This window comes from Hibiscus syriacus, unplaced genomic scaffold, assembly GCF_006381635.1.
Source record: "Hibiscus syriacus cultivar Baekdansim isolate YM2019G1 unplaced genomic scaffold, ASM638163v2 tig00111027_pilon, whole genome shotgun sequence".
Taxonomy (NCBI): Eukaryota; Viridiplantae; Streptophyta; class Magnoliopsida; order Malvales; family Malvaceae; genus Hibiscus; species Hibiscus syriacus.
In genome coordinates this window covers 2,038,424-2,059,824 of record NW_024062960.1, presented here as the reverse complement: position 1 = coordinate 2,059,824, position 21,401 = coordinate 2,038,424, and the positions used below count along the sequence as shown (strand labels likewise).

At 31.0% G+C, this 21,401-nt stretch overlaps 2 protein-coding genes and 1 pseudogene across 2 annotated transcripts; 1 reads left to right on the top strand and 2 right to left on the bottom strand.

Moving 5' to 3' along the window:
- Positions 1-3,844: 3,844 nt before the first annotated feature.
- LOC120150918 lies at positions 3,845-12,630 on the bottom strand (annotated as a pseudogene).
- Positions 12,629-13,972, top strand: LOC120150917. Its single transcript, XM_039163510.1, has 2 exons — positions 12,629-12,694; positions 13,424-13,972. Exons 1-2 carry the CDS (start codon positions 12,629-12,631, stop codon positions 13,970-13,972), a joined length of 615 nt encoding a protein of 204 aa, XP_039019441.1.
- Positions 13,973-16,631: 2,659 nt separating this feature from the next.
- On the bottom strand, positions 16,632-17,537 carry LOC120151038 (transcription factor bHLH162-like). Its single transcript, XM_039163593.1, has 3 exons — positions 17,335-17,537; positions 16,912-17,265; positions 16,632-16,821 (listed from the first exon to the last, which is right to left on the bottom strand). The coding sequence occupies exons 1-3, from the start codon at positions 17,518-17,520 to the stop codon at positions 16,645-16,647; spliced, it is 717 nt and encodes a 238-aa protein (XP_039019524.1). The 5' UTR covers positions 17,521-17,537; the 3' UTR covers positions 16,632-16,644.
- Positions 17,538-21,401: the final 3,864 nt, after the last annotated feature.

Below are 21,401 nucleotides of genomic sequence, written 5' to 3'. Positions count from 1 at the left end.
CTATCCCTGAGACATGCAGAACCCCATTTGCTGAAACTGTTCCAATACAGAAGAAAGGACAAGAACCGCGAAAATGCCCGACAATATCAGGCAGAGAATCCTCCTTAACAAACAAAAGCAGCTCACCTTCTCTTTAAATCCGAATCAGATAGCGATCTTCTAGATAATTCGGAGGAATTTAGATCAAATTTCAGCACATTGAATCTCTTCTACGCTCGATCTATTCTATATCTCTCAGCTTTCGAAAGAACTTTGTCTTGAATATCCAATAGAGAACCAAATTTTTGTTGCTTCCTTTTAATTCTATTGGACAACACCTTATCCTTGGGCAGACGAAAAACAACATTTCCGTCAGAACCCGAGCGCCCAATGCAATCTTCAATGTCCTTATTCGAGTGTCCATCCATAGGCACAAACGACACAAGATTCCCCTTGCCTTCCAACACATCTCGTAAATCCACCAAGGAGCCCATATGCGCCCTACTAGATTCCTCCAATGCGATAAAATCACCACTTGTCTGCTGAAAAGTAACATGCGCATGAATCCCATAAAATAATGCCTGGGAAACGAGATGCCCCATGAATTCGTTAATGCCCATGTTCAAATGCCCGACAGTAGGCAGCACTTCATGCAAAATGCTTTTAAAAATAGCACAATAATCCACCTCATAGCCCACTTTCGACCTTGTAAATACGTCCAAATGATTGGAAACGCCATTCCTCTGACCAAGAAAGGCATGCGCATCTACCTCATTACGACCTGTCTGGGAATTGAAACCATAAGCCCATAACTCTTCGTCGCGAGAAGTTACACCTGCTTTCTCCGCAACTGAAACCCACGTTCCACCTCCAGCAATCAAACCATCAAGGAGAACACGAACCTCTACCAGCCCAACCTCCATTTCTGTGGAAACTTGAGAAGTCATACATGCACATACTTCCATCTCGGGAGTCATTATTGGCGAGACATCTACGATCTCCCCTAACGTGGAAGACGGAGAGGCACACGCCAAATCCATCACAGACGAATCTTCCCAAACTGACTCTGGATTGAAACAAGGTTCGAACTCAGAAACAAATACAGTAAAACTCCTATCCCCGACTATCAAATCAAAAGAATCTTCCACTCGATCTTGGCATTTCGTAATGATCTGAAACAAAGCCCTATCAAACGAGCTGGCATTTAAGGTCTCTTCCTCAATGGAGATAAGTTCTCCCCATTTACCTGCGTTGTTTCTGAATGTGGAATGACTCCACACAAACGGTGGAATACCTCTGCACGATAACCATGCTCGGTGGCTACTGCACTGAAAATTCTCCGACCACACTTCCACTTTGTCAAAGCAGATGTTCAACGCTCTGGACTAATTATATAGAGTATAATCCCTACCCTCTTCATCTTCAAATATAATTAAAATAGCTAATCCACTTAACCTCATAATTTTCAGACCTAATATTCCTTCTTTGTGCATAATAGAAGCCAACTCTTTCACTTTCATAAATTTTCTACACCAACCTACCAGACAATCTTTAAGAGTAGCTTATCCTCGTCGACAACACTAACAATGGGGGCCTCAGAAGACAAATCTTCCATCACTCTGTTCTTTTCCTCAGCTGGATTTGAACCCGATAACTTCTTTCTCCAGAAAGCTTCACGAGATTGAAATCTCGCCATGAACACTCTAACTTGATTACCATGAATCCTAGATCTATCAGTGCAGATGATAGCTTTCCTCGCATCCTCCAATCTGGTGAAGCGAACAAAGCCAAACCTACTACCTCCCTTGCTTCTCTTGTTAGGGATAAAAGAATCGACCACCTCGCCATATTTATCGAATTATAGCCAGACACCTTTATGATGAAGAAACTCTGGGATATTGAAAATGATCACCGTAACACAATTTCTCGCAAACGAACTTTTCACCTTACTCGCCATATTTGAAAACGTCGAACGATCTTTCACCAACGACGAACAACAAAGATTAAATCGCCAACCAAAAATGATACCAGTGGCGGCTACGGTGGCGAGGTGACGAAGACGATGCGACGGTAAAAGATTTAAAGTTATGAAAATAAATTAGAGTTTATAAATTTTTTAAATTATTATTTGATCTAATTATAATTAAAATAAGATTATAAAAATTAATGTTTTATAAATATTATATTTTAATTAAATTATATTATATTTAAAATTTTAATTAATTTATAATATTATAATTTAATATTTTATAAATTAATTTAATGATATTAATTCACGCTCAACAAATTTGATATTTGTTTATATGGCCAAAAGGTTCCTTGATGAAGATTTTTATGTTACGTCAATGGCCAAGAGCCATAATTATTTCATAGCTGTGGACCCGACTATAAATTCTGTGGTTTGTACGGTGAGAAAATTGGTATACGTACCAACTGATGATTTAAGTAATAATCACATAAATAAATTTTGAATTTTAGTTTTTGTCTATGCAGAAAATTTTCGATAAAAGATTTATCTATCACAGTTAAGTGTGTAATTAGAGATGCACATAGTTAAATTTAAATTTGATTCGGATCAGATATCATATAAAAATTGATCCGATTTTTTTATTAAGTCAAAAATCTAGTTTATAAAAAAACTGGTTCGGATCATAACCGATTTAGAGGGTCGGATGATGTAACTGGTTTCGGTTTGAAAAAAAAACCCGGTTTTTAATCCGATAAAAATCCGGTCATCCAATTTTTTAAACCCCAGACTGGATTTTTAAACCCCAGACCGGATTTTTTTCCGGATAAAAAATTGGTTTTTTATCCCGTTTTTTTCAAACCGGTTTTTAATCCGGTAAAAAATTCGGTCGTCCAATTTTTTCCCAAACCGGTTATACTATCCGGTTATATACAATCCGGGCCGTTTGAATTAGCCAAGACGAAATCTTAAGACAGCCCCAAATTTGGAGTCTTAACCCTTTAAAAAAATACCTTGATTTTACTTTTAAGAGTGTTTAAATAATGAATCTTTTTAAATAAAATGTCACGATTATAGAGTTATTTTGTGACATTTTCTAATTTCATATGTTTAAATTTTTATTTTATTTTATATAAAATAATCGTAATACGATAAATTTTGATATTTTATAATTTTATTTTATTATAAAATATTTTAGAGATCTAATTTTAAAAATGTAGCACAAGCCCTCTTAATCTTTTTGGACGGGTTTACCTTGAGAAAGAGAATAATAAAAAAAAGTGGGTGTACATAAATGTCATTTGAATTTAGAAAGATAATGTCAAATTTGACCCTAAAAAAATAAAATACGTACTATAATAGCAAACACAGAACCTATTATAAGAGAAGAAGAAATCACACCATTTTTATCGAAAAGGAAAAGATTAATTAAATAAAAAAATATAATTCAAATTATAAGAAAAAGAGAAAAAGAAAAGAAAAAGTCCCAAACGAATAAAATCCGAATGCAAATGAAACCCATGATTCAATTCTTATCCAAATGAAAAATATACATTTTTTAAATTAATCAATCGAATAATTCAAATTGGGTACTGCAGAGGAAATGGTGACCCTTCCAACCTAGTTTGGTCTATTCGAAAACGCCAAGGTTTGAACCATCGACCTTGCTTAAGAAATCTAATGTCTCATCCTATTAGACCAACTAGTTGTTGGTTGAAAAAAAATTAAAAAATAATAATTTGATCATAATTACACCAGGTTTATCTGATCCTGATTATCCAATAAACAAAGGTCGAAGATGTTAATCCATTAGTGGCATGACCTGCCATCCCCTAACTTTGCCTCTTAGCCGCAAAATGCATAACTTATGAAATTGTTATTTAGTCGATAGAAATAGGGTCAATAATCAAATGATTGAACTCGTTTCTCAGACAGATAATCTGGACATCCATGAACATCTCCATGTTGGTATGTGCATTGGGAAATCCAAGCCAGATTAATACCTGTTTCTAATAATTGTTTTGCAAATGTGGAGCCATCAACTCGGCATCTATTCATCTTTTTCCAATAACTATCGATTAAATCACTTATATGTTGTCGAGCCTCATCCTCCGAGCAACCGGTTTCCTTCATATAGCATGTTATCGAGTTCGCACTTTCACCTCTTTCCAACTCATCCTTTGAAGTTCCCAAGTCATTGCAGAGTCGAAATATAGTGGATGGAAAACGAAGGACATCATGGTATTGTTCCAAGCTGTCAAATGTCTCACCAGTGATGCTTGAATTTTGTAAAAAGTAGGCGTGTACTAAAAAAGCATGTCCAGACACAGATATCCAGGCGTTTTCAAGATAGTCTTGGAATGTTGGAACATGTTTACTGTGTTCCCACTTTGCTTCTTTCAGGAATGCTTTGCACAGATCAGTCCACGCTTTTGTTAAGTATGAGATGTTGTTTTGTCCGTGATCTCTAAGAGTTTGGTAAGCCATTTCGTTAACAGAGTTATAAAGAGCAAGAAAGCATAGCTCCATACACTTGGGAAGATTTTTCGCAGCACCAACATCCCACCTTTGAACGGCACCAGTAAATAACTCGAGTTCATCCAAAGTGCCGTAAACATCGTCAATTATAGTTACCATGGAAGCCACTTTGGTTAGACTTTTTCGACAATTCGTAAATTAGGGTTTCGAAACCACTCCGATCGACCAGAAGAAACATTCCACGAGCCTATCCCTTGCGAAATTCAACTTGCTCGCTAGCCCCATACCTATCCACCATCTAATCAAACATGAAACCGATCTTGTCAAAGCTGCAAGTGAAAAACAAAATAAATTATTTTTACGTATTAATCGTTGTACCTTGCCATCTTCTTGAGATCTTCTTGATGTGTTGATTGCACCATGTTGAAATCCAGCTTTGCCAGTTCGAGTAGGGTTGGATTTGCCGTAGCCCTTCTGCTATAAGCTTCGATGTACCACCAAGCTTCTAGCCTGAGCATTCTTCGATGCAACGGGAGCTCCAACGTGCGGCTCACCTCTTCTAATAAACCTTTTTCTAGATTATTAACACACCGTAAATCCATGAGATGCATTCGTGAAAATGTGAGGGCTTCATCCATAAGATCTTCTCCTTCAAAGGCAAGATGTGAAGCTTCATAAAAACTCAACATTCCTTTGACATCCTTATGAAGGCATCCCTTGAAGTTTCCCTTATTGTCCTTGAAAGCTTTAAAGACATCTGCATCCGGACAATTTATCAACATCAATGCAACTTTGAAAGAAAATTCCATTTTCAAAGGATTCAACGCTTACCTTGAGAGATCTCGTAACCATGTTGCCTGAAAAGCCTGAATCTCAGAGCTGCTGCATGCAGACTATACTCCTCTGCGACACCGCCGTCGTCCGAAGACTCAAATTTCCGAAGGGCTCCACCGATATCCATCTCAAAACGATGCCACAGACCCAGCCGTTGGATGTCATCAATCAGTTCAAGAAAGTTCACTGGCTCTGCATCTTCATCATTAATAGCAAACCTCAGTTCCTTCTCTAACTTAGCTGCTCTCTCTTTGTATATGGCATCCTGCGAATTCAGCACCAAATAATTAAGCAAACAAGGAAAGAAAGGGAAATGGGTTGCTGTTATTTTGCACAAGATGGCACGAAATATAATTACGGCGTGATCATTCTTCAAGGACTAAAGGAAGTCGTAGCTCCAAATAGTTGACTGGTAATTCGCTGAACGTCATCCGTCTCGTGGCTGATCAGAATCAGAAACTCGAGTGTCCGACGACACGGCGCAGCGGATACGGAAACTACCGTTGAAAGAACGATTATCGGATTCAACTACTCGACAACGAATATTGATAGGGATCATTTTTTGGTTAGGGTTCACATGGGGGAAGAGGATGAGGCTAGTGGCTGACAAAGCCATTTCTGTGTACTATATTAATTTGTTATACACATGTTTGTTTACAAGAATGGCCCTTTTATAACCAAGCGTCTTTAATTTTTTATTTGCCAGATCAAGCAATGGACAAGATTAGTAGGTGTCTAATCTTGACAGTTTAGTTATAAATAAAGTTTAATTTAAATTGTATTACATTATTTAAAATTACAATAATAGTTCTTGTACTATGTTTTACATTAAATTAGTTCATGTACTATGATCTCTCAGTTTAAAATTTCATCCACTTTATTGTTAATTGATGATGTAAATTTTGGGATGACTTCTGATTATGAATTGATTAGAAAATAATAAAATGATCAAAAAAATTATTAATATAATTGTACTCATTATACATATAAATTTTGAATCAATACAATATTTTATCATGTCAATCCAAAGTAATATTTACAATAACATATATTTAGTGGTTAGAAAGTTTTAAATTAATCACTGATATCCGATTTATTGATCGACTAATCCAGATCACGTATTACAGAGGCGAGGGTAACCCTTCCAACCTAGTTTACATCATTCACAAATGCCAAGGTTTGAACCACTGACTTTGCTTAAAGATAAAATACTAGCACCGCTTCTTTTTTTTCTCTAAGTCACTTGTTCCTTTCTTTTTAATTTTTTTATAGTAGGCGGCAACACTAATCTTAGTATTGGTTGTCGCCGTATATTTTCTTTGTTCTTTTCTTGTATATCATATTTTTATATTTTTCTAATAATTTTGCTTTATGACACAATTTTTTTTGTCTTCATGACATGTTTGCTCTGCCTTTTGGTATGTTTTTCAGTTTTATATTTTTTTCGTTTTTGTCGTTTATTTTTCTCACGATTAGATTTACGTTGTCGTGATTGATCAAGATGACGCTCATTTGTTATCCCACTTGTCTTCCATGTTATGAACCTTCGAATTAGATTTGGATATGCAACTTGCGTTCGTAGATGATTTTCTCATAATGTTTTACTCTAATTTTCGTTTGTCGTTTGCCTTTCAATGGTTTAATCCCCAACAATCAAATATGTCCGTATTTACCTATTGTTCAAGGTTTCTTGAATGAGTTTTTCACCTTTTCATTGTATGGTTCATATATGATCTTAAGTGGCTAGTTTTTTTGTCTTGATAGTTATAGAAGAATATCCTAATGTGTCTAGTTTATGATTCTAATTGTAAGGCCCTCATTATAATTTTGGGTATTTTTCCTTAATAAAATTAGTTAATTTTATGAAGAAAAAAAGTTTTTACAAAAAATAAATGGTAAAGTACACAATTGGTCCCTTGATTATAAGATATTATTTTGTCGAGTCCCCCGACTATTAAAAGTTATAAAATGATCCCTTGACTATAGGGAGTTACTTTGTTGAGTCCCTTGACTATTAAAAGTTACAAAATGGTCACCCAACTATTCATTATGTTCCAAACTCGTCTTTTTCCATTAAAAAATTAACGATTGTCTAAGTTCAACGTTAACATGTTGACTGAGATATAATAGTCGTTTGAGATTATTAGATCAGATTTTATCATATATCAGTCAGCATGTCAACGTCCAACTCAAACTGTCATTGATTTTTTAACAGAAAAGAATGAGTTCAAAATATAATGAATAGTCGAGTGACAATTTTGTAACTTTTAATAGTCGAGGGACTAAACAAAGCAGTTGGATATAGTCGGCGACCATTTTATAACTATTAATAGTTGGAGGACTCAACAAAATAGTATCATATAGTCAAATGACCATTTGTGTACTTTACTCTAAAATAAATAGTTAGATATTTTTAATTTTCTTAAAACTTGATAGTATAATCTACATGAATAGAACATAAAATTTATCTGTTGGATTGTTAAAATATTGACTGTATAAAAACTCTCGATTGAATATATTTTTTCTTTCGTTATGACCTAAATGATATGTGTGTGACTAGATGAAAAATTACATGGTCATTGTGCCTATATATATAAAGTATTAAAAATATATAAATAATATTATTATATTTTTTAATTAAAATATATTCAATAAAATAGCAATAGATTTATATTTTTTTAATATTTTTTTAGTATAACCGCTAGTTTTCAATCTATTGATTGTAAAATTCAGATTGAATATTATAAAGGCTTTTTATGAGACAATCTTCCTAACTTAATTTTTCTATTTGTAAATTATTTTTAATAATTTGTAATTTATCATATTATAGCTTTTGATTTTTTTAATTTTGGAATTTTTAATAGATTTTAATTTATTATTTAATTTTAAATATTTTAATAATTTATTATATTTTAAATATTTAAATAATTAATTTTTTATATTTTTAATTAAATAAGTCCTCAAACTTTTAAAAGATTTTGTATGTCTATCTACCACGTCATTCTCCACTGTAGACAATGACAAACACATTATTTGATGTTAGAGTAAATAAAATTATAAAATTTTAAGGGATAGATTTTGTATGTCTATTTACCACGTCATTCTCCACTGTAGACAATGACAAACACATTATTTGATGTTAGAGTAAATAAAATTATAAAATTTTAAGGGATGACGAACTTATAAAATTTTAGGAGAGCAAAAATATATTATTAATAGAACATACAAAGAATAAATCTAAAATATAAGAGAATTTAAAAATTTTAAATGAGACAACCATCCCCACCCGCTCCTCTCTTGGTTTATCTATGACCGTAGACTACCACATCGTTCATTAATACTATGATTTGTCATGTTAGAATCGTGGACCGCAATATCATCATTGTGGACTGTAATCTGTCATATCAACTTCGTGAAATCTTATGTCAATATATTGAACTATTATATTAGCATCATAATGATCAATAACAGTTTTCGATTCAAATATTCAAAATAACTTTTTTAATTTAAAAATTATATTAAATATCAAATGAAATTAAAAATATATTATTTTTTTTAATTTAAATACTTTTTACCATTAAAACTATAATAAACATGATTATCAAAACCGGATCGGACCGGCTGGTTCAACCGGTTGAACCGTGAACCGATGGCATGTCCGATCCGGTTACCTCACAAAACCGGTCTAGTAATGAATCGGCTGAAAATCGGTAGAATCGGCTGAAAAACCGTTAAAATCGGGGTGAACCGGTTGAAAATCAGCAAAACCGGTTTGAACCGCTGGTTCACTTTTTTTCTTTTTTAAAAAAATTAAATCAAACGACGTCGTTTGTTCAACGAGCCAAGTTAAATTCGAGTATTGCTGAGCTCGACTCGAACTCGAAAACTGTAAAAATAAGCTCAAATCGACTCAAAAACTCACGAGGTAAAAATTATCAAGTTCAACTCAAACTCGAAATATAATATTAAAACTTGAACTCGAAAAGGCTCGAACTCAAAAAAAAAAATTAGAAATTCGATTGAAGCCTAAAATTTGAGCTCAATTGAAGCGAAAAAATAGTTTGCTATGTGCTCACCAAAAGGCTCCATGATTTTGAATGTCAAATTACCTCTATTATTTATAGAAGTAAGTTGGGATGCTCTTATATGTTTCTTAGTCATGTGAGATTGTTTAGTTCTCATATTTACTCTTTAAACTTTTGGGATGCTCTTCTATGTTTCTTAGCCATGTGGGATTATTTTTTTTAAAAAATTAAACCAAATAACATCATTTGTAATGATTTTTGAAGTCCTAATTTTATTTTTTTGATTATAGTTATATAATTATATTTATTATTTAATATGTTTTACCTTAAATATTATGTTGTAGTTTATTTGAATCATTTTATTTCACTTAATTTTATGATTTTTAATTTATATATATTATGACTTGTGATATTTTTATATCTTTTTAATATTATAAACTTAAAAAAAGTGTTTCATTGATGATAAATATTTGCTGGGAGCATGTGAAAAATATATGAAGAGTTTATCATAAAACAGAATTCCCTAGCTAGAAAAAGGCTACGTAACGGACAAAAAGGGGATTGTTGGGTCAAAATTTATTAATTTAGACAAATGTTGGTCCGCATCATATATTAAAAATTAAAATATTCACCTGCAATTCATTACTACTATTTATTTATTGCATTTATATTTTTTTCATACACGTATCTTTTGGTTCCTGTCACTGATAATAAATTTATCTTTTAACGTTTGTATAAATAATTAATTTACTTCTTATTGTTTAAGTATTTTAATCTTTAATGTTTTAGTTTTTGTAAAAGTATATCATGTTGAATTCAAACTGTTAATTGATTAACGATCAAAACATATTGTTCAAAACATGTTGTTAACATGATATTTTTACATAGTTTAATTATCGATGTGACACATGTCACATCAATAATTAAACACATATAAAAATATCACATCAACAACATATATTGATCGTTTATTAACTAACAGTTTTCATTTAATAAACATATGTTTCGAAAAAAATTAAAATATTATGAACTAAAATGCTTTAAAAAACAAAATGACTACTACTACAATGAATAATATTATCATTATATTTTTTTCTAAATAGATTTAATCGGTTAACCAATCAAATTAATTGAAGTAGTCACGGATCATATATTTTAATCTTTGTTCTAACTTTTTATTCAAAGGTTAGTCTTTTTTTTAAGTTTGAAGTTCAAAATATAATTTTTTTATGACTAAAATATTGTTATTTTAGCTTAAAATTAACAAAGTTTTATTGAAATCTGTCACTTATAAGAATGTCAAAGGAAAAGTTTAATATTATATTAAGAGTTAATCGCTACATACATCTCTAAACTATGACTTATTCCAAACGGATCACTAAACTTTTGAACATTTTAATTTCATCCCTAAACTATGACACATTCTAAATTTGTTCCCAAACTTTGTACATGCCAATAATATCCCCCTAAATCATTCAAAACTTCAAAGTTGAAATTAGAATATTTAAAAGTTTAGGGATCAATATAGAATGAGGGTTATAGCTTGGGGATGAATTTGGTATGTTCAAAAGTTTGGGGACTAATTTAAAATGAAAGCATAGTTTAAGGATGAAATTAGAATGTTCAAAACTTTAAGGCTCAATTTGAAATGAGGATCATAGTTTAAGGACAAATGATGCAATTAACTCTTATATTAACTTCAAAACTCAAAACTTAAAGACTTGAATCGATTAAAAAATAAAATAAAGGATAGATTCTTTATTTGCACATTTATTAACTTGGAGTAATTCATACTCAATCTTAAACAATGATCATAAATTTAATTTCATAATTTTAAGCTAAAATATATATTATTATAGTTTAACATTAAACCTTTTTAAAATATTATTTTAGTATTAAGTTTGAAATAATTAATTATAATTTCATTAAAAAAATAGAAACACAAGCGTGAGAGGATGTGAATAACATAATAGTAGTTTATCGTAATAAAGAATATCCAGCTGCTAGAAAAATGATAGGGAACGGACAAAAAGGGGGTTGTTGAGTTAAAACAAAATATTAAGGGTAAACTATACCTATGGTCACTTAACTATTGTCCCTTTCATTTTTCTCATTGATCTTTTAATTTTTGCAATCTAAATCACTTAACTATTTACGTGTTTCCAATTAAGCCACCAACCGTTAAGATTTGATAGAGGAGATGACATGGATGTTAAAAATATTGGTATAATTTGGTCCCAATTTTATGTTTAGAGGGTTATTTTTTAAATTAAATTATAATTAGGATCAAATTAATAGAATATATAAATATCGAGGTTTAAAAGTGTAATTATACAATTTTTTAACAGCTACATGATCTTTTCCGTTAAATGTTAACGGCCAATGGTTTGAATGCAACACTTAAATAGTTACATAGTCTGATTGATAAAATTGAAAGATAGATGATCAAAATGAAAAGGAATAATAATTAAGTGGTCATAAGTATAGTTTACCCTAGTATTGATTTAGCAAAAGACTGGTCGGCAACTGAATTCAGGTTTCAGAATAATCTTACACCATAAATAAAACAGGGTAACATATGGGAGAGTTCATTAAACCAGAATAATTATTTATAAAATATTTTTAGGATTTAAAAATATTTTTTATAATAATTAATATTATTTAAAATTTAAACTTATATAATCGTATAATTACAATTTGTACAACAAAAAATCACATAAGAAATTAAGATGTAATTGCATAATGCTTATCAAACATGTCTAGATAATTAAAATTCCTAGTAATTACACAAGACGGTAATCACTAGGAGTAATTACATTTTTATGTAATTACATTTTACTTTTCGAACAGTCTGAAAAAATATAATTAATTAAATAAACAACTTAAAAAATAATAATGGTAACATGTCTAGTCCAAAACAAAATCTCAGCGCATACCTATATCTACCAATATTGAAGAAGAAGAAGACGAAGAAGAAACAAGTGATAAATGAATCAAACGAAGGAAATCTTGGCCTACAAACGTGACAATGAAGAACAAGTGTATGGGAAATTTTATGAGCGTAGAATAGAATTGCATCATTTAATCGGTGATCCGAGCGCAGAGGGTTATGACACTGCACCCTCTTGTGTAAGAATTAACCGCTCCAGAAGCACCACAGTTATAGTAGGATCGCCCACCTTGGTTGCACGGAACTGCATTCTGCCTTAAGGCCCGGTAGCTAATGTATCTTTTTCCGGCTAACGATCGAGCAGTTTCATCTGAAAAGGATTCATCCATGTTTCCATGGCACTCACCGGGGAGGCCGTCACATGTTTGGGTTGCACCAAGACTTCGATAGCGGACCATGCTTGGAAACATTGCTCCACCCCAATTAATGGCGGCATGGGAAGATGATGACACCGCCGATAAGGTCAGAAAGAAGACAAGGATAGCACAAGAAAGGTGATTACTCATCAGAGAAAAAATGGAAAAGAGGTTCCGGAAAATGAAGAAGAAGAAAACGATTTCAATGTTAGCTTTTGATAACAAATTGTGTTCAGCCATGCTTTATATGTGTGATTTCAACTTGTTTTACGCTTAGCTTAACGTTTGTTTGGGGATGCACGTTTCTGGCTGCTAGAAAGTTGGCCTAAATTAAGTATTCTAATTATTTCTAGTTAGCCTATATTGAAGACACTCATGAAGATCTTGATCGTACTTAATTTCAGAATAAATACTTCGACTGAGAAATAGCTATATTTGTCTGCCATCTAATGTATGGACTTTAATTACTACAAAAACCCTCACCCTATTATTTAATTATTATTAAATAAATTTAGAAAATGAAATATATTTTCATATAAACATGTGTTAAACATAACTTTTTAAAATAATACATGTGAGTTTATATTATAAATAATATTTATTTTTTCACTTTTTATTATCATCAATACTGAATAGCACAATAATATATATCATCGTCGTATCATCTCTCGATCTTGTCTAGCATCGAATGTAAATATACAAGTGATTTCAGAATATCCATATAGATCGTGCTACTAAGATCATAATAATTTACAAATGTGTAATTATCAAAAGAATTTTAAAATTGAGAACTACTGCTTTCCCTTTAATCGCTTCTGGTTTCATGCGTACAAAGGAAATCTGTGAGAACATTCAGATGCAAGCGCAAAAGGTTATTTGGCAGCATCTAATATGGTATCCATTGCATATTCCAAAGCATAGCTTGATTGCTTGGATGACCATTTTGAATCGACTACCTACAAGAGATCGTTTACAAAAAATGGGAATTAGCACGGATGGTCTTTGTATAAACTGCAACTCCCATCAAGAAACGAGAGATCATCTTTTCTCTAATTGCTCCTTGGCTGCTGGTATATGGAAATCTATCATTATCATGAATGGGATGAACTTTTCTGCTTTGACATGGGATGAAATGGTAGCTCGTGCTTGTTCCTCTTGGAAAGGAAAGTCCCTCTTAACTACCATTTTGAAGATATCTTGGAATGATTTCATATATTTCTTGTGGCAAGAACGGAACCACAGATTATTTCAGGGCCGTTACCGATCTGTTGATGTTATTCTTAAAGATATTGTTGATGTAGTTGCAATTCGTCTTAGGGGCAAGACCATAAATCGACTTGATAATACTAACTTCTTTCTTTGTAAAGCTCGGGGTATAGTCTAGTCAATCTTTGGTTGTGTAATTAAGCTGTCTTTGTATTATTGATTGGTTGTTGTTTGTAACTAAACCTTGATATTTGGGTAATAAAATTCTGAATTATCCAAAAAAAAAACATTGCCGCTAAGGTCACATAAATATAATATTGGGTATCCGTATTATTTTCTCTTTCGTCAATAAAATCGCATATCGCATAGATATAGTATTGGAGTTCCACTGTGACTACGATTCAATATATTGAGTATGTATAATTTAGTAATCGTCACTAAGGCCACACAAGCATTTTTGCTAACGTCACTAAGGTCAATGTCTATCATACTCATGTCACTAAGATCAATAACTATATCCTTACACCGCGAAGGTAATTTATTGGGCCCTAAGCCCAAATATCTGAGTCTAGCACTATGGTAAACTGAAGGTTATCGCTTAGTATGATAAGGAGATTCTAAAGTCTTTACTCTTTTAAGGGAACCTTCAATATCTCTTAGACTATTATCTCATAATAAGCTCAATTGAGCATCCACACTCGTATCCTAAATTATCAAGCTCTTAACCTAAAAACTCCTCCTTGGTATTGATGTTGCCTTGATTCCTACACTCATTCAACCAGTATCGATATTGTATGAACATTATTGATACCCAAGCCTAAAAATGACTTCTAATGCTTGAAAATCACCCCTAAATCTCCTTTGCATGATACTATTAATGTCAAATGTAAATTTCTAAAGTTCAAAGGGGTCATGTACGATCATTTAACACTTAAATATCTTATGTTAAACACTAAATTAAACATTTTAAGCCACGACATGTACAATAAACAAAACAAGCTTTAAAGTTACATTCTACCACAAGGAATTATTTTTATGATAGTCATGATACTACAAGAGACTAAAGATACTCTATCTTTACTCAAAATCACCAAAGAAAACTTTTGCTCAACTTCCACCAATCTTTTACTTTTGTCACAAGGTCTAAAGGGCTCTCATTGTTCTTTTGTTACTCAATAACATCCAAATAGAAATCTAATTATTCCAAATGATAAGATATATGCTAAGAATGAATTTAGAGATATGGAAATGTTCTAAAACTCTCTTAGCCTAGCCATGAAGCCTACACCCCTATAACACCTCTCTTGAGCTCTTTCCTTCAAAATCAGTGATATGGAACTCATTTTAATTTGAAGCACTTGAACTAAATGTAATGTTTGTTACCTTTCTTGAGTTGATATTCTAACCACTAATCACAAATGCCTAGACAAGTGTTTGGTTCAAAGGGAAGGGAGAAAGACACAAGAGAAATGTAGGGAGAAAAGAGTTGGTAGGAAAAGTTTCATCCTTCCTCATATAGAGCACGATGACCTCACCAAATCAAGAGGGAAATCAGCTTGATTTTTCTCAATGGGTAAATTACCCTTTTGATCCCTCAACATTTGAATCCCATGCAAAAATAATCAGACCAAACCTGTCTCAAGGGTCCAATTATGATTCTTATCCCAGCCCAAAATCATTCCTAATCAACTCTCATACATTGAATATAAAATTCGAATCGTTACAAAATTAATATTAAAGAACACTAGAGAAGATGGTAGATCACAAGAATTCACAATAACAGTTCTTGAAGTATGATTAGAATAAGTAGAAGTGCTAGAAAAATCATGGACTTTCTTGATAACATCTGAACATATACTACTCCAAAGCCAGCTCATAACTACTAACTTAAACTATCCATTGCATGTGTCAACAAAAGTGCAAATAAAAACGTGGATGCAGGGAGAGAATCACATATCTCCTCCATTGAAGAGATGTAACAGCACATGCTTAGATCACCTTTCCTTAATGATCGAAGCTTGTAATACAAATTCACGATTGTCGTCGTCGTACGTTCTGCAGAAAACTTCAACACTGTCTTCCAAATATCCGAGACGTCTCAGCTCATACAAAATGTGTAAGAAGACGAGGATTCGCTGTTGAGAGTAGCCAGGAGGAAAGCACACTCTTGCAACATGTTATCAATCAACGAGCGTAACTTTGGCTGACTGATTGACCAACCGCAAGTTGAAACATACACCTATAGATAACTTACAAATGAACTAAGAACCAGATCTGAATGACAGCAGTGGAAGAACAATGGCTTCAGGACCGTCGACGAATGATACTATGACGACGGTCGGCGATAAACATGATGAGCATCGACGATGAACTACAACCAGAAAGATTTAAGCAATAGAAACAAGGAATAAAAACAGATGAAGAAACAAGAACAGCTAGAGTTAGTTCCCTGAATTCACTTATATGCTGAGACCTTGTACAATTACATTACTTAATAATAGAGACTCAAAATAAAGTTTCAACAGAAATCAATCAAAATCTAGTTTTCCATTACCAAAAAAAAAATTCAAAAAAACATACACAAGAACTTGGAAAGGCTCCATTAATCAATACTACATCAAGTGACCAAGAAAACAAAAGACAATATCATGGCATGATTGGTATCCATTGTAGGGATTCATCATTCATGATCTATATTATTATTCAGTCATGAACAAAATTTTGATGAAGCAGCAGCAGCCAGCAGCAGGCAGCCAAGCTAGATAGCTATACAGTTCTAGCAAAAATCATTAAGTCCGCTCTTCCTTGCTGTCTAATTCACTGCTACACCCCTTTTGTTCATTACGATTATCACATGATTGGGAAATCCCACGTTTCAGGATAGATTTCGTAGTTCAAATCCCACATTTCGGGATGGACTTCGAAGCTCCATAACTCTTGTTGCAGTTGGTCGTCTACGTAGCCGGATCCATGCACTAATTTGTTCACCTTTTTCTTTATTATTTCTGCTGCAACAAATGCTCCAACCTGTCACCAAACAATTCAATTAGATGAAGAAACACATATGAATGTGATACCAAAATCGGAGATAGGAGAGCGATTGGCTAATTAATTTACCTCAGCATGAACAACATGGAAAACTGTATTCCCAACGGCGGAGAAGCTGGCGTTTAGTACTTCGGCTCCATGTTGATTTAGTATGTAAATCATGTCATAAAACATGAACTGGCTGTCTGTCCCGGTCGTCAAAACAACCTCCATGGCAGAGCCAAATTCGTTAATCTTGAGCTCAGGAGATTTCAAGTTTATAGTGGTTTCAATTGCAGTAGTGTTAGTATCATTTGCGCCTTTATAATATCTCTTTCTTCCTATTAGCCCTTCCTTTTTCTCCTTGTGCTCATTCAACCTCGTCTTCAAGCTCTTTATGTAGTTCACAGCTTCATCTATTTGTTCAGGAAGCGACAATAGCTCCTGCAAAACAAAACCCACATTCAGATCAATATTCAGAACAAAATTCAACCCCCCCCCCAAAAAAAAAACCTTGGAATCACGACGGGGGATAAGAGAATAGAGCTTGGACTGCAAATTCTTCATCTGGTTTCGCCTGTTCTTCTCAATGATCTTCCTCTCAACCTTAGCCGATGAACGACGAGCCCTCTTCTTTCCCATTCCCTTGTTGTTGAGACCTGAGGTTTGAGCCAAGAATTGAGTTTGAAGTTCTTCCATTGATGAAGATGATTTAAGGTGTGGTGTGCTGCTTTATGGTATATATATGGAAACCGGGAACAGATTATTTTAAGGGGAAATGGGAACACTGGAAAAAACCGAAACTTCATTAAGGGGGGGGGGGGGGTTGAAAGATGCTTACGATTGATACGTGATGAAGCTAAAGTTGACACGTAAATGACGTCATTTTTATTACGTCATTGTAAATTTAAATGACGTAATTATTTTTAATTTAAAGATTAATTGTCATTTATTAAGCATGATTTGCTTTTCATATTTTTCTATGGTTTCCAGAAAACAGATATTTTCTTCATTTAATGACGTCAATTTGAATGTTGTTCGTGGTTATAAAAAGATAAGTTATACATTATTATCTTGGTAACGTCTCATCCTAGTAGTCTAATATACAGATAAGTTATACATTATTATTTTTTTAATATTTTCGATAAAAAATTACTTAATATATTATTTTTTATCGAAAATATTATTATTGTGTATTTTATCAGGTTTGTTAACATATCCGGTAAAACATTATCTAAAATATTATTTTTTTTCTATCGAAAATGTTAATATTGGGCACTTTACCAGAAATGTTAAAAACCATTAATGTTTTATGTAAAAAAAGATAATGTTTTAGATAATTTTTTACCATAAATGTTTAAAAAATAATAACATTTTTGGTAGCATTTTTCCTTAGCCGTATATTAAAGTTGTCGTACGACAAAACTTCCCTTATTATCTTATTGAAAAAATATTAAATTTTAAAAAATTATCAGATTGTGGTACGTGTGTGCCCTTTATTTCTATCTAAATGATTAAATTTATTAATTAGAATTAAAATTAATATCAAATTGATAGAATGTATAAATAATGAGAAACAAATATATATTTATATTAATTTTGTTAACGGTCATATTAGGTCACTTCTTTTACTATGACAGATGACTTAATTGATATTATTAGAATAATTAAATAATTTAATTTATAAAATAATAATATCGTTGATCATAATAAAATCTTCTCATAACTAAATCGTCACAAATATAGTTTACCCTAAAAAATCTCAAAAGTTTTTTTCTTTTGCATTTTTGTATGTATGTTAATAAAAAAAATTGTGACATTTTTATAAATTTGTGATATTTTAATAATTAATATTATTACAATTCTCAGGATGTATGTTAATAAAAAATAATAAAATTTGTAATATTTAATTTGTTTAATGTGTTTGATAATTACATTATTTTCTAAATTAATTTAAAAAATTAATAAAAATGTTGAATATTATAAATACTTTTCACGTAATGTTAAAAATATTAAGTTCTTTTTTCAAAAACATATATTCAAAATAGCTATCATCTTATTTTTCTTAAAAAATAAATATTCAGATTATTATATTTATTTATTATCTAAATATTTTCAAAATAACATAAAATACTACTCCATATTCATATGTTTAAAATTATGAAATAGAGGTTATCACAAAAAATTAAATAAAGAATTTTTCAATAATTAAGATTTATTATTTATTTAATAATTTAATTATATTCTATCATTGAATTTTACATATATATTTAACAATTTTCTAATACAAATTCAATACTTCAATTGTCTTATATTAAATGTTAATAATTTAGGGTATGTTTGTGCCACGGAAAATATATTTCAGAAAATGATTTTTGTAAAATGAATTATATTTTTTTAAAAACAATTTTTTGAAATTATTTTACGTATTTTGATGATGTTGTGTAAATCATTTTCCACCGATTGGTAATTTTTAAAAAAATATATATTTATTATAAATATTGAATAAAATAATTAATAAAAATTGATATTATTAATTTTAAAATATTAAAATAATTTATTTAATATTATTTATCTCAATGTTATTATTAAAAAATTATTTCTACAAACAATAATATAATTTATTTTATAATATTAAAATATAAATATAAATCATATATTATTATAACATAATTAAATATGTTATTATAACATTGAAAAATATAATATTATTTTATTAAAATTATTAATAAATATATTTTAATAATTAATATTTTATTTAAATAATACTAAAATTGTATTAATATTAAATACATAAAATAATACTCTGAAAATATTTCAGTTTATTAAGTACCGACATTAAAAAAATTATTTTTTATGAAAAAGAAAAAAGTACGACAACTTCAAAATCACTTGCAGCGTTTGTTTTGAATTTAAAATCAAATAATTTGGTTGCAAATATGAACCTCATAGTCCACGTAAGAAAAAATCAAACTTGAAGACCTTTTTTTTGTTTGTCTTTTTAAGAAAATAAAACTTAAAGACTTATTCAAATAATCCAAACATTAATTTCAAACAAACAAACAAAACACCAAACATTAACCGTTGTCCGATCAAACTGATTTAATCCAAATTAACAGTTTTACAGGCGCAATCTATATCGGTAAAATATATATTAGGCAAATTGGGTTAATATTTACATTGTATTTGAACCTAATTAAGATCTCCTCCCTTAATTTATAGAACTATGAAATATGTAAATACCATTTGTGGTGGTTCGAAAATGTTGGGGGCATAAAACTTTTGTTACACAAGTGGATTTATTATCATCCGCTTTAGATTAAGTATAATTCAATATCTATAAATTTAATTTGCTTCTATCCGGATCGAAGTTGGATTTGTGGATCAATTATGCATGAGGAATATTAGGACCCAAAAACATATACTTATAAATCCTATGTGGGTCGACCATATCCACTACATAGATCGTGATATGTTCACCATCAGTCTTTATAGTACAACTAGTTACGACACATGTTTGATTGTATCAAAACATGCGATTCACAATATTGAGAAAATGATGATCTCAAGTATGAGGATCATACATAAAGTTATCACTATAAGTAATGTTGTGACTGTCACATAATAATCCAAGAAACATATACTCATAATAGATCGGTTCAATATGTTATTCTCCAACACATACTAGTGTATTAATTTTGATATCTCTATGTCAATGACAACACTTTACCATCAACCAACTACATATTAATTTTAATGCATTATTGTTGTCCAAACTAACAATAATACTTGACTAAGAACCTTTAAGAATAATCATATTATTCTCAGGATTTTATTATAGTTTAGTTTAATTATATAAACATAATAATAACTAAAATAATAATGACAATGTCTTATATTAATAAACAAGATAAAAATAAATGTCATTACAAACATCTCATGATCTTTAGACATACTCTAACAGAAGAAATATGGCTTTTTCCCTTTTTGCTTCTCTTTTTATTTCTTCCAACGATAGCTAACCTTAATTTTTGCAAGTTTCTAAAGATGACACTTCGGGATTTTTTTTTTACTTCCGATAATGTATAAGTTTTCTTTTATGGCTTTCTTGTTGGGTATCATTTAAGTTTTCAATGTTTTCTTGTTTTGGAATATGTGTTTTGTGCAAGAGGGTTTATAGGTTTATATGTGTTTTGGAATACACACCCTTTAGCGGTTGATTATTTATATGAGAATTTATTCAAACTCAATGAGTAACTTTTTTTTAAAAAAAGAATACACAATTATTATATATCATCATAAATTAAATACATAATTTGGACATTTAATTATATCATTGAACTAGTCACTTTAGATCATATAAGGATATACATGGAAAAGGTTAAAACCCAACAAAAAGACTCGAACAAAAATAGATACAAGCTGAAGACACTCAATTTTGCCCTTTGTTATTAATATTATTATATTATTATGAAATATTACAAACCATAGTGTATAATTATATTATTAACTTTATTCACATTTTTGACAGGCCTCAAAATCAAATATAATGGCCCAACAGTAGCCCCAAACAAGTTGGC